At 45.6% G+C, this 15,173-nt stretch overlaps 1 protein-coding gene across 1 annotated transcript in view; it reads left to right on the forward strand.

The window, feature by feature from the left end:
• The window catches only part of STAG3 (STAG3 cohesin complex component), a 1,816,020-nt gene that overhangs the window by 1,441,692 nt on the left and 359,155 nt on the right, over positions 1 to 15,173 (forward strand). The window contains exons 27-28 of the mRNA XM_085637308.1: positions 4,126 to 4,274; positions 5,859 to 5,987. Coding sequence (XP_085493434.1) covers positions 4,126 to 4,274; positions 5,859 to 5,987 — 278 coding nt within the window. The remainder of the gene's footprint in view (positions 1 to 4,125; positions 4,275 to 5,858; positions 5,988 to 15,173) is intronic.

Raw genomic sequence — 15,173 nt, forward strand, 5'->3', positions numbered from 1 at the left:
AACACAAGCGAACCCTTTCTCGATGGTTCGTTTTGCGTATAAAAGCATGCTATTCTCTGTCTAAAAAGGAGCCTCCAGTGGGGCTACGTGCCCATTTCACCAGGGCGACGGCAGCCATTTCTGCCCTGGGAAGAGGAGTTCCTCTACATGACATCTGTCAGGCAGCTACGTGGGCATCACTGCACACGTTTACTAAACACTACTGTCTGTACAGCCAAGTCCGGAGAGACGGCTTCTTTGGCCATTCTGTTCTCCAGGACTTTCTGGCGTGATCTTGGTTCGCAAACCCACCACCGGGGTTGGTTTTGCTGTAGTAACTATTCTAAGGTAAGGAATCTATAACTAACGTGTTTCTTTCAGATGAACAAGTTACTTACCTTCGGTAACGCTATATCTGTAAGAAACATTATTTAGTTATAGATTCCTTACCGCCCCACCCATCCTCCCTGTTCTGCGACTGATTTCTAGGGTTAAGGATATCCTTTCAGGCCCCTAGTTTTGTGGTCAGTGTCTTGCATGGCTCTGCATTTCTGATGCAGATAGTAGTGTACAGAATTGACGTCAGCGCGTCTAAGTAGCTACTGCAATGTCATCCCAGCAACCACGACCCCAACGACGGACGCAGAGCCGACCGACGCCACCTTCCGACACGTAGAGGTACTGCTAACGAAAAAACTTTCCGGATCCAGTCTGACGCCTGGGGTTAATTCTAAGGTAAGGAATCTATAACTAACTAATGTTTCTTACAGATATATCGTTATCAAAGGTAAGTAACTTGTTCGTTAGTGACCATATGCCTCTTGTCCTCACACTGTTCAGGGGAACCAAGACAAGAAAGAGGTGGCTTAATAGCTGTCAGCTGTATTATAAAAAAGATTGTAGAATTGTGTGGTCAACCACGTTAAAATGGCATGTTATAAACGGTCTGAAGGGGTTATTAAGGTAGCAAATTAACGTCACATAGCAAAGGCTTTTGAAAAACCTATTTCCTCCATAAGGGATTTTGCAGTGGCAGACCATGTAAAGGCTGGGTCGGAATGGATCTTTTTAGCTCAGAAAAGTGACAGGCCAAAGTTTTGCTCAACAAGAACATATGCGAGACAAAGCATTCAGGAAGGAAATGCAAACTAAGTGGAGGGAGAAAGAGAGCCTATGGACTAAGGCTATCTCTTTCCTGCGTACTGGTAACCTTAAGGGTTTTTGACACATCTCCAACCGTACAATTGGGCTTGTCACACATTATAGCAGTGTCAATACCCAAAGAACTTGGGTTAGCTACATCTCAGACCTGTACAAAGCTAGATAAGGTGTTGGGTGTGCCCCCAGTATGTGACAGGCAAGCCCACCGCTTAAGGGGGTTGATGAAATCATCCTGCTCCCAACTTTGCATGATATCGAAGCAGCGATTAAAGGCTTGAGGGGCCTGACGGTATTTCTGCTGATATTATTGAACTCAGCCCTCTTCTCTGGGCACAGACCTTGGCTCTACTGTTTGGAGTAATAATTGGGGGTCAAAATTCGCCAGAAACATGGAAAGAGCGTATTCGGGTACCTCTGTTCAAAAAGGGATGGGCTTTCAGAAAGGGTACTCAACTACGGATGGCTGTGATATTAAAGTTGTTGGTGGAGGATTATGCCCTCTCACAGAAACAGCCCCTGTATGCAGCTTGTATCGATGTGTCTGCCGCATTCGACACCGTAAATAGATCTATTTTTGGGGAAAAGATGGTTAGATGGAAGTGCCCCCCAGGACTGTTGAAGCTGATAGTCCAGTTGCATGATGGCTCCTAGACTAGAGGAACTTGGGGGGGATGGGCCCTGTCCAAAAATATCAGCACACCTAATGGGTTGAGACGGGTGTATTTTGGCCCAGCTCCTGTTTTTAGTGTATATAGCAGATGCTTTGGAAGGGTTTACAGCAGGTTTGGGCCTTCCCTCAAAATTTGGGTACGGAACCAAAAGCTGCGTTGTTCTATGCAGATGAACCGGTGCTGCTGGATCTTACGCCGGTGGGGCTGCCGTGGCAGGTCGATTCCTTTTTTTTCTCATTACTGTAAGGGGAAGGATTTAAAGATCAATACAGCTAAAACAAACGTAATGTGTGTTTTTCAAAAGATATGAGGCATCCCCTGAGGTTCAGCTGGTGGCCGAGTGATGTCCAAATGGAGGTTGTTAAGGAACACAGATAGCTTGCTGTGTTATGAAGTCATAGCCTTGACGTCTAGATTCATATCTTGTCACAAGAAACAAGTGCCAAGGCCGTCGCAGGTTCGCGCCAGAGTTTAGATTTGGCTTTTAGACAAGTCGGTAGAAGTGCTGAGAGGGGCACATAATGCGAAAATAGTCTCACTCTACGGATGCGAGGTTTTGTTATAAAAAGTTTTAAAGCGCTTACAAATCATTTAAAGAACCACCTGGAAAAAGGGGCAGGGCTTGCCCACAAGCTCAGTGATTAGTGTGCTTAGACTAGAGTTAGGACTCCCTAACTTTTTTTTTTATATAAATATAGCCAGAGGTTGCTCAATTGTTGGGCAGGTCTGTTAAAATCGGATGAAGGTTCCTTGAGGTATATTCTACTACTTCACCTGCAAGGGAAATCCAAGGGCTGATGGGTAATCATCTTACAGGTTATGGAAGCGACCCTAAATCTCCCTACCTGGTATTCCACCTCAGACATGTCAGCGCTCCAATAGAAACAAGCATTAAACCGCTTAATGAAAGAGCGAGGGGTGGGGTTGGGGGACGCTATTATTGCTCTTTCTATCTTGGGAGTATGAATGTTCATGTAGTTTTGCACATTTTTGCCGGTGTTGCATCATCGGAGGTCAGTAGACAACTCTTCCCCTCATGAATGCTTTTTAATTAATAAGCGTGAATTTTAACGTATTTTGTACAGTTTTCTCATATTGCACAATCTGCTTTGTCAAGTCACTAGTCTCTCTGATGTGAACATTGGCCGGTAAAGTATTTACTTGGTATTTTTATGTCTTGGTCTGGTTTGAGCTGTGTTGAAAGAGTTGTTTTATATCTAAAGTAGGGTCGTAGCTTTTTATTGTATCCATTGTATCATGTTTTATGGGTGTATATACTGTATTTATTCTAACATGTTTTACGTGTACATGTTTTTCTTATTTTGACCACGCCTACATCTTCCGAACTGGAGGAACCCAATAGCACGTGAATAATAGTTGTTTTTATTGTCGATCTAATTAATTTGAGATTATTTTTTTCGATGTGTGGTTTGTATTGCCTAATTAGCAGCAAATCAAACTAATAAAATATACTTGAGTGGTTATTGGTTTAAAATAGCTGAATAATTACAAAATATAGTTTACCAATGTAGCATTAGCCTCTTCAGTTAAAATATGCTAAAGACGTAAACTCGCAGAATCCAAGAAAATACACATTTTCGAAAAGTATTGCAGATCCTGACTTAAGTAATTATCGGAATCACTCTGTGGTCTGGAAAGAGCAGTTACAGCCCAGGGGTGCTCTCTGGAAACGGTCTTGCAAGCTGTAAGAGATGTTTGGGTGTTATTCGTCTCTGAAACTAAAATAGATGCTCTGGTATTGTCCTAAACGTGGTAAAACATGCCTCAGTAAAAGCATCAGACAGAGTTGCTCGTGTGGAGAAGCTGTGGAAAACAGTGGGTGAAGGTACTGACTTGATAACTCTCATTTGAAGAAAAATCCAACAGATGATACTGGTTGCAATTTGGAATAGTGAATAGGGGCAGAGTTTATTGTTCAATGGCTGCATAGGTGCTCCCCCAATATGGTTCCTCTGTTTCTACTCATGAAATATACTACATTTAGAAAGGCAGGAGAAGGTAGTTCATTCATCTGCATTCGTGCTCTGCAGTGTCTTGACTCACACTAACATGCCTCCATTTCGAGATGTTCAGTTCTCTAGTTTTCGTCACATCTAAATAGCACTGGGTGTGACATTTATTCAACAGCTTTTAAAACATTTTGGCAAGCAATTGGTGTTTCCAGTTATGTTTCTACAAAAGTAGTTTAAATCCTCACTTTAACCGAAGCTTATTCTAATTGTGATGTAAAAGTTGAAAAGTCATGGACACTGGTCAGTCGCTTTCTGTTTTATCTTTCTCTTTGTGTGGTAAGGTTTTTGCAGAGATGGTTGAGGACCATGGACCGTTTGTAATCCGCTGCACTCAGGCCTTCATGGATTTACGGGACCTGGGCCGCCGCTTCGCCATTATGTTTGGACCCGATCAGTTACGGAACCGTGAACCAGTCGTCATGCTTCACAAGTGAGTCACAGCGCAACCGTACTATACTAATAGGTACTCCATGGAGGACTCATGCAAGATCACTGGGGGCAGAGACATATTAGCAGTCAGCCAGCCTGTGCTGAACATCCCGCTGGCTTCCACTCCAGTCTCTAAATGCACACATGCCTGACTTTGCCATTCAGACGTTAACTAAGAAAGGCAACGGTGCACGCTACAGAAGAGCTGTCTTCCTCTTTCATATTTTTGCGCCGGGCCAAGCTCTAACTTGGATGAAGGGAAGTATTTACTTACTCCTAGGGTTCATCAACTCCACTTCCTTCTCGACATCGTTTGGGACTTTATTCTTCATAAAGTGGAAATGTTGCATGCAGCCCAGCACAAAAATGAGTTTAAGTGTAGGAGATCTTTGCTATATTTTAATACAGCCCTACAATATTTAAGATAGTGACACTACATAACCCTGCTTTTACACTGTCAGAAGCCTGTCAAATCACCACCTTATACGCTTTAACATTTTTAAAAAAAATGTATTGAAAATTAAATTACGTGAGAATAAGTATTGCAAAGCACACTTGTTGCAGAGACAACTTTCCCTAACAAACCCTCAAATATATTGATTAGAGTTAGTGGGAGGGTAATGGTACCGTTTATAGTAAAAGCTTTGAGTAAGAATCTGGTTATGATCAGGGTTTCCTCCATGTTAGTGGAAATGTGCTACAGTGGTTTCCTTTCAGAAAGGAGGGAGGAGGAAAATATGGCAATTGTGTAATAAAGAAGGTGCATACAATTGAGAATTGTGCAGTACTAAACTATAAATTTATCCTGCACACTAAAATATTATGTTTTTACAAAGTGATTGCTTTGCGGTGGGTGGTACCGCATGGATGTTTGGCTTTTTATTATTGTGCGTTTCTCCATACACACCATAAGCTGCTTGGGGAGGGATAATGGATGAATTAACACAGTTCAAACTACATACCTATTTGTGCATCACCCACTGCAAAGTTAGGGCTTTGTGCCAACGTGCAGAGGTGGCTTGATTGTGTGTACATTTATTACAAATATCTGAAGAAAATACAAAAAAAAAAATTACAAGTATGATCTACAACCAGGAACGTGCTACGTTCCAAAGAGAAACTCGTGAGTTTAGTGGAATGGACCTATTTTTTTTAAACATTATTCCATACATATATAAAGTAAGATTTTTATGCATCACTTTGTACATTATGAATCATGTTCGTTTCCTAGGCACCTGCATCCATGCTTTTATCTGTGTGCATTTTTTTAAATTTCTACTCACTTTTGTCCCGTTGTGAATTTAGGAGTAAAAGTAGCACGATGAAAGGTAAAAAAAACTTAACTGGATGAGCAAGTAATGCCTTGGCAACTTAAGCATTTTAAGTCCTAATTGCAGATATTACTAGTCCCGGCAGGATACAGTTCACCCTCTTGAATGGGCCATGCATCATCTGCAATAATGGAATTATGATGTGTTTCATGCGTAGCACAGTCCTCTCTAAAACAAACCGTAAAGAAAATTCGGAAACTGTCTTGCTTGTGTCTGAACATTCTCTACATATGACCATCTTTCCTTTTATTCAGGGAGGGCATTAAGTTTGCTTTCAAGGACCCTCCTCCTGCTGGTGCAGACAACGTCCCACAGAACCTGACCTTTCTGGACATTCTTTGTGAATTTTCCTTCAAACTGCTGAAGCAAGACAAGAAGGTCCTGTGAGTAAAAGAGGGACTAAAACAGGGGTATTAGGGCACTGCATGATAAACTGTGAGGGGATAGGAAGGTAAACAAGCATTGGCATAGCCAATAGGTCTCGCTTTTGGGACCGTATAAGTATTTAGTTATGCAGCACAATATCCTTAGTGCAACAATATCAACTGTTGCATGGCTAAACACTTATAAGGTCCCAAAGGCAAGATCTATTGGCTATGCCAAAGCTTGTTTGCTTTAGTTATTGAGGTAAATATCTCCGCAAAATGTTCCTTGAGGCCTCATGTAGTGTGGAAAATGGAAATCGAATGCAACTGCCATGCAGAAAGGTAAGTAGGATTGATAAAGCTGAAAGAGCTGAAAGTTCAATTGGTAGTTACATTTAGAAACATATCAAGCAGATTACAAACATTACCCTTCTCCACTTAATGTGAGTTTACTCCTCAGAGGCACTAGACAATCGCTGGTGATTTCAATGCACTGAAAACTGAAACAGCATGTAAAATAAAGGGGGAAATAATCCAAAGAGCCATGCTTAGTCAAAAAAATTCAAACTCTGATTAAATATTACCTGGTCATGAATGATTCATGAATTATAGTGAAGACTGAAAGGGCAGTAGAGTATCATCATAATTAGAATATTATTCAGGGAAAATAAAAAGAGCTGTCTCCCAAATTAGTTTAATTTGAAAATAAAAGCTTCTGAAAGCCAATCACAAAATGAAACCCATGTTGCTAATGTTAGCAATGCAGAAACAAAGATTTCCCCCTTCATTTGGTAAGCTTTTAAATAGTGTTTGCATACTTTCAGAACCATGTGGGACCTATGAATGTTAGACCTGGGGTGATGATACCATGATGTGCTAATGGGAGTTTAGTGCTATTCTTTAGGTTTGGACTTGAACTCCAAAATGAATCCTCCATTTAACCGCAAAACAGGTAGAACACTGGCAGGATCATCACAAAGGTATCTTACTTGGTCATAACAAAAATAGATTTGTTATTTGTTTTACAGGATAACTTCCAGCTTGCACGTAGACTGAGACAAATAACACATTTTACATACAGTATGGAATAAAAAAGAATGGCTTTTTATTACCACTGAGCCGCATCAGATTTCACTGAACAACGAAAGTTTGAGGGCCTAATGTAAAAAAATGTAATAACACACATTCCAGATGTCAATTCTCCTTTCTGCAGTAAGTGATTTGGAGGTCTCCTGTGCTATTCTTTTTGACCAGAGTGGCAAAGCTTTGTTTCTTCCTGATTTTGGCAGGCAAAGGTCAAATAAACTTCGATTCTCTGGGGTTACGCTATGTTATTTGAACGTCATGGCACATGCTTCTAACTGTTTCCTTAAAGACAGTTGAACCTAGGAAGCCCAGTTTCATCGTAGTATCAGAAGTAGTAGAAGAAAACTGGGAGTCTGCAGGCCACACTCATTGTCTGGTGGACATTGGTCATTGTTTGCTTGTAAACATGTAGATAATTTACCTACCTTAGGTCAACTGGAAGGTTAATACCTGTTTTCAAAATATCTGTTTCTGGTCAAAAGTAGAGCAAGAGAAAAAGTCCCATCACATCTTAAAGATCTAGTACAGAGAAAGTGAGGCTTGAGGTTAGCTAAGTTCATTGCATCTTTACCCAAGTACCACTTACATGGGAGGTATAGGGTGTTAAAATCAACTTGTTGTCTGAGAGCAGGCAGAGTAGGAATCTTAAAGGGTGAAAATGATAGACAAAGGCAGGTACTTGAGGCAAAAAATGATACGCCTGACTCCGGGTGAGATTACATTTGCTTACTGCCCTTAAAAATCCCATTCTTCTACTCCAATCTAGATATTTTCGTTGGTAAGGCTGAGTCAACTGTAAGGGCACTAGTTAGTAATGGTACAAATGTCGGCCAGGCAGACAGCAGCCTACATCACAGGCTCAGCATCCAGTCCTTCAGGGTGGATTGCAGGGCTCTGGAAGTCGGGGACCCTCTGCTGCCGGACACCATTTTGCCATGAGAGCCTGAGAGGGGAAACGCTGCCTCACGTTTCCGCCTTCATGCTGCTGGAACTAGTCTGAAGCCCACGAGCAGGCTAGGCGGCTCATCACGCACAGGCTGTAGCTCATCAGAACAGGTTCTGCTGACTAAGTCAGTCCTGCCTGTAAACACACGCGCACACTCGCACGCAGGGAAGCCCTGGGTCGGAGACGCTGGGCTTTGTTGGGGAAGGGGAAGCAATGGAAAACTGAATGGGAGAAGAAGGAAAGGAAGGAGAGGTTGGCGAGAAGTAACGGGATCGTGAGAGGAAACTAAAGGGGGAAGGACAGGGGGTAAGAGAGAAATGTTAAGTGAAAGTCAAATTCAAGGGAAAAGATGAAACAGAAAAGAGAAGGTAAGAAGAAAAAGAAAACATGCGCATGGCCGCGTGGCCATGAAAGTGAAACGGCTGTTAAAGTGAAACTGATCTCTGATCGCGCGCTGTAGTGCACAAAAGTGAAATCAGCTGCAGCATCACGTCTGGCGAGTGGTGTGCGATATGTGCGCACCATGACGAGAGAGAAAAGACAGATGGCGCCTCTGCTCGTCATTGTGCGCGTTACCGCACGCTCTATGCCACCCAATCGGACTTTTGAAAGCCCACTCACTAAATGTCTCGCCAGGGTAGCGCATGCGCTGGCTCAGGCGAGACCTAAAAACTAGGTAACAAGAGGCTTATGAGGCTATGGGCCTGCAGAGAAGAGCTGGAACACAACAGGGTGTAGGGTAGATGTAGAGTTGGATTAAGAGAGTGAAGTGTAACCTAGAACAGTGGTAAATAGAGAAAAGTTTAAAAGCTTGAGATCCATCAGCAGCATGTGAGTATTTTAGAGAGTCAAAATATTGGGAGCAGGTTTTACGCTACTACTCTTGATGGATGGCTTAGATTCTGACATGCTTAATCCAAAAGCAGGCGAGGCTAATGCACAGAGAGGGAAAATGATACTCCATGTTCATTTGTCTTCAGGGTAGGCAGTGCTTCAGATCTGTTAGGCAAATATGACCTGTCATTGTAAGACCCAGTGCAGCACATAATTGAATAGCTCCCCAGTGACTGAGGATTTAATACAGGGTGGTTTGTGAAGCCTGTGTGGTTTTCAGTCATATAATCTGTGCATCAGCAAGCAAATACTGTCATACTCTACAAAGCTCCTCTTGCTTTTGTCTTATAAGGTTGATGCACAACTAAAAATTGTGATTTTCTGTCGCACACTTGTTGCTCTTTGTACCACATACTGATGACGTGCTTTCCCAGAAAAACTCTGTTAGAGTAGAGAAGGAAATTAAGGATTTGCCTGGTTCCCCATTACAGAGGTCCCTACAATAGATTTCGGATTCAGTATGCTTAAGCCTTTTCTGGCTTCATCAACACTAGTAATTTGGACCAAATGAAAAGACTCTTTCAAGAAACAGAGAGTTCAAAAAAGATGAAGAGGAGCATCCCAGCTAGATTGTTTTCTCAGGAACATGTGGTTAGCAGGATGTCATTTCATGTAGGCTGTTTATATTACAAAATGTGGTTTACCAAATTATTGTGATGCTCATGATGGTGTCCTCTGGCTTATGAAGCTCTTTGGGCAATGCCGATACTGTATGTTTATTTAATATATGTATATATCTAAGTGACAATTATACTCCCTTGTTTGGGAATGATTGTGTGAAAAGTGCTTCATCAAGCAATTCCACTAACGTAGTGCCAAAAATGAAACCTGGAGTTTCCAGAACTGGACTTGCATCCTAAAGCGCCTGCAGCCACCGCATCACAGAAAGAAATTGGAGTTTCCTTAAAAAGAAACACTCAAGGAAAGGCATACATCGTGTGTAAAAACTGCACAAAAATCTAGCTCTACTGACGTCCTCACTAAAGTGCCAAATGCTACAGAAGGAAATCCGCTCCCCCTTCTCAAAGGAGAAATAGTATAACACTCCAGAAATCTTGGAGAAATCGGAGATTTTATTTCCGTTTTTTTTATCTGATAGAGACTTCTAGCTGCATATTCCTCACCTTAGAATAATCCCCAGGTGTCAGACTGGATCCAGAAACTTGGTGAGCATTACCTCTACTTGGCGGTAGATGGCGTCATTAGACTCCACCTGGCATCATCTGCACCGGAAGTGACGTGTGCGGTGCCTACATAGGTGCTAGTCCAGCACGTTGACTTAAGTTATTTTCTTTTTGTGCCGGTCAGCTCAGATCAGGAGAGAGCTACCTTAAGTCTCTTTTTGACTCACCTTTTTTCGACCTTTTGCTTAAGATTTTTTTCGAGCCTTTGTCTCCTAGTGTGAGGATGTCGACCAGAAAGGCAGGTTTTAAACCGTGCGGCCCTGTCATCGTCAAATGTCGATGACGAACCCGCACATGGTTTTACTTTGGTGTCTGAAGCGCAATCACGATACCAAGACATGTGAGGATTGCCGCACCATGCACCCTAAGGCGCTGAGGAAGCGGTTCCTCAAGCTCCTTGCCTCCTGATGCCAACCTGCCCCGTGACGTTCCAGACCTCAGTTGAGAGGAAGGTCTGAAGATCTTTTGTTGAGTCATACCCGGCGATTGTCATCCCACTCCAAGTCAACGGGTAAGTCCCACAAAAAGAAGAATTTGAAGAGGTCTTTGACTTCGCCATGCAATTCAGTTAACATGTCGCGGGGCCTTTGGCACTCGAGGCCAAGATCTGTGCCCATCCTCACGCCTTCATGAGTTTCCGGGAGCTGCAGCCACCCCCGCCCAACTCTTTTGAGGCTATGCACCTCATCTATGGGCAGCCCAACCCCTCTGGAGCTGGCTCAGAAGGGTCCCCTATTCGTTTTGCAGCTGCGGGCTTGCCCTCTGGACCAGTCAGGCCCCAGGGATTCAGTCACTGATCTGAAGCGGTACTGATCGTGCGACCTCGATCTCCCCCGGCATCCGCTTCAGTGCTGATGCCCCCGGCGCCCAGTGGTGCCAACGCCCGTCCTCATTGCTGACTTTGATACAGCGCCCGACGTGCACCATCTGAAACTGACCGGGGGCAGCCTCTCCATACTGGAGCCAGTTCCTTATTCCTATGACCGGCCTGGTTTGGATGATTATTGGTCTGCGGACCCTTATGGATACCAGCCATTAGAATATCCTTGAGAATACCTGGTATGAGGATCTGGTGGATGTCAGTGGCCTGGACAACTCCCCAGACACTGACCTGATCTCTCCCTCTACTGTGGCTACAGAGGAGGGTGCCCTTATTTGCAGTGGTGGTGTGGAGGGTGGCTGACATTCTGGACCTTATGCTGTTTTCTGTGGCAGTCAAGATAAACGTCTAAAAGTCTTGATGGAAGTGCTTTAGATGGGAGCAGCCCTCACCAAACCATACTTACCATTTAATGAAGCCCTTACTGACTTTCTATTGTGGGCCTGGTCGAAGCCCTAAACAGGGGCTCCTGTGCATACGATGATTGCCTGCCTCCATTGCTCTGCCCCATGGGACTCCAGTTTCCTCATCCAGCATCCCACCGTGGAAAGCTTGGTGGTCCAGGCCTCCACCTTTAAAATCAAACCTGGCGCATTGCCTACCACTCCACCAGATAGGGAATCCAAAAGCCTTGATACCTTTGGGAAGAGGACGTTCTCTTCTGCCAGCCTGGCACTGCAGTCGGTGAACACCACATGCCTCTTGGCTCGATACTCCCATCCAATCTGCAACTTGGTTGCGCAGGTGCTGCCTTTGGTCTCCGAGGAGGCCTGAGTCACACTCTCTCAAAGGAATTGCTGATGGGAGAGTTGCAGGCAAGTTAACCATAAGATGTGGGCTGGATACAACAGACTCTCTGGGCAGATCGATTTCATTGGCCCTTAGGCGCCACGCCTGTTTGAGAACCACTGGATTTTCAGAGGATGTCCAGGCCTCGCTCATGGACATTCCCTTTGATGGTTCTCGTCTGTTGGGAGAGAAGATGGACTCCGTACGGGAGTGCTTTAAGGACAGCAGGGCTACGTACAGGTTCTGGGGCCTTTCCATGGCCCCTCGTCAACCCGAGTCCACCTTCTGCCTCTTTCATGGCCACCGAAGGGGCATTCAACTGCGTCTTTACTTTTCCAGCAACCAGGGCCAGCAAGATTCACAATCTGTTTGTGGCTGACGACGCAGATCCCACAGACCACGTGGGACAGGTAGCCAGAAGTCACACCAATCCACCCTTCCAACCACACCCCACCTTCTGAAGCCGCAGCCTCCAAACCCTTTTAGTTTGCCCTCTGACCATCATGGGCATCCAGTGGGGGGCAAGATACACAATCGCCTGCACCACTGGTGGTCAATAATATCTGACCGTTGGGTTTTGCAGCTTATCCAAAGGGACTGCACTCCTCCCTTTGTGACCACTCCTCCACCCATGCTGCCCACTTATGACAGACTGACGGAAGACCACTTCTCCTTACTCCATTAGGAAGTGTTGCCTCTCTTATTCTAAACCTGCTCCCTCTCAACTACTTCCTGAAAAAGGAGACATTCAAGATGCTTCCTTAAGCTCTGTTTGCCCCGGTCCCGGGAACTAGATAGTAGCGTTGGATTGCAGGATGCATATTTTCACATTCCTGTTCTGCCTATACACAGGTGTTACCTGCGATTCACAGTGGGCCACAAGCACTTTCAGTCTGTCGAGCTGCACTTTAGCCTCACCAGTGCCCCTCGGGTGTTTACCAAGGTGATGGTTGTGGTTGCAGCACACTTACAGAGATTAGGGGTTCCAATCTTCCCTCCCTCGCTAGACGATTGGCTCTTGAAGGCGGGCTCCCCCGAAGAAGTTGTCTTCCACCTCCACACTACGCCGAGCCTACTGCATTCCCTGGGGGGCACTATCAGCATGCCGAAGTTTCACCTGACTCCCTCTCGGACGCTCCATTTTATCAGATTTGTTCTGTACACAGTGCAGTTTCGAGCCTGTAGGAAGTTGGAATCTGACTATATGGTTGCCCCCACTTTTTTCCTGGTGTTTTGCTGGTTTATGACTTAGACTGGGGCCCTGAATAGCAGGATCGCAGTCCAACTATCTGCTTTCTCTGTAAAATGGTTTCCATGTACATTAGGTACATATCTAATTGGATTCTGGAGTGCCTTATAAGCCCCTAGTATATGGTATACAATGTACCTAGGGCATAGGTACCTCAGAGGCCTACCAGGGGCTGCAGCATGTATTATGCCACCCCTGGGAAGCACTTCAAAATGACACCACAGGTCTGCTACTGCAACCTCGGTAAGGGTGTGCTTGCACCCCTTACTGTGGTATAGGCTACCTATATCACTACCTTATACAGACACATATAAACCTATAAGTCACTCCTACGGCAGGCCTTGACAATCCTGAAGGAGGAGTGCTTGGTTTTATGTGAGAGGGTGCCCAAGCATGAGCTGAGCCCCTCTGCAGCATTCAGAAATACTTCCTTATGGCTGTTCTGTGATACAGCTATACCATATACTCTTAAGTGCATTATAACCTCACGGTAAATGCCAACTTTGGAATGGCTGCATCAAAACATGTCGTGTTTGGTGTCAAACGCTTTGGAATACTACCCCCCCCCCCCCCCCCCCCTCCCAGTCCTGGCGGCGGGGGTAGCATTCCACCCTTCTAGAGGGAGAGACATGTTCACACTGGCTTAACCCGGTTAAAACCTTTCAAAGCCCTGGCATCACAAAATGGATGACACTGCCACAGACACGGGTCTGGCCTCCTGCTGCTGGGGAAAACTCGGCAGGGGAGGCCTGGACAATAGGTTTCCTGTCACAGGGAGGTGTAACCACCTCCCCAGACAGGCTGATGTGTATTGGGGAAGGGTGGGTGCATTCAGTGAATGCTTTTGAGACACTGCCTGGGGCACGCAAGGTGTCCCCGTGCATAGCCCAGTTCAAACCGGTTTCAGGGGCACTCAGCCCCTGCTCTGGCACGAAACTGGACAAAGGGGAAGGGGTGTAACCACCCCCACCCCAGGCCCACCCATAGGTGGAGCCTTAGAGGTAGTCCATCCCCTAAACTTAGTATAAGTATAAGAACCCCGTCCCTAGGACTTTAGATTACCATGGACGAACCTCTGAAACATATATCCTGGACCTTCGACTTTCTATCACGACTAGAAGACGGAAGAAATCTCCCTTGGGGTCAAGGAGTGACTCTCCTGCTTGGCAGGCACCAAAGAAGCAACTGACCGGTCTGCATTGCTGAAACTCCTGCCGGACGCCGAAGTCTCCGCATCACCAGAGGTGGATTTCCAGACTTCCCTGAGGCTACCCTGAGTCAGCAGCAAAGCTGAGGCCCATGGCTGTCGTGGGTAACGTGGAACCGTGACCCCTGGACACCGTGAACTTCTGATGGATACATCTGCCAGTGGATTCCTCACCTTGTGAATATCCCCTGCGCCAGCATTCCACGGAACTTTTCTTCCCCAGCATTCCACGTCGACGTGGGCGACGTCACAATACATCGGCTCCGCACGCGACTCCGTGCGACGTCATCGGAGCCATAAGAAGCCCACGTCGGCGTGATGACGTCAGTTCCCTTTTTTCCGCGCCGTCGACGCGCAACGGTTTTTCCCCAGTGCTCTCTAGATACTTTGTAGTCTAGTGGTGTATTCTTGTTAAAATCGGTATGTCTTCGACGAGGAAGTCGGGCTTTAAGCCCTGTAGGGAGTGCGGAGGCCTGATGTCCATGACGGATCCGCATCAGAATTGTTTATGGTGTCTCTCCTCTGATCATGATGTGGATGAGTGCGGGTGCTGTAGGAGCATGAATCCTAAAGCACTGAAGGAGAGGAAGACCAAACTCTTCATGAAGAAGATCGGTGAGGAGAAGAGAGGGAGGAAAAAGGAGAAGTCCAGGCGGGAGTCTTCGACTTCGAGGTCGTCGAAGTCGAAGAAGCACCATAAGAAGAGGAAGCATTCTTCTCGGCGTCGGTCCTCGAAGTCTAAGAGGTCGAGGTCGGCTTCGCCTCGTCGACGTCAGAGCAAGGTCTTGTCTCCTTCGCCTTCTCCGGATAAGTCTTCGAAGTCTCCCTCTCCGAAGCGGACTCTGGCTCGTTCCCCGACGCCGTCGCCGGCGCCGTCCAAGGCTTCGACTCCGGGTCGGGTGGAATCTGATGTGGAGCAGGAGCAGGAAGAGTCTGTCCCGGTGCCTGATGACTCCGCTGTTCCGGTGG

This window comes from Triturus cristatus, chromosome 12, assembly GCF_964204655.1.
Source record: "Triturus cristatus chromosome 12, aTriCri1.1, whole genome shotgun sequence".
Taxonomy (NCBI): domain Eukaryota; kingdom Metazoa; phylum Chordata; class Amphibia; order Caudata; family Salamandridae; genus Triturus; species Triturus cristatus.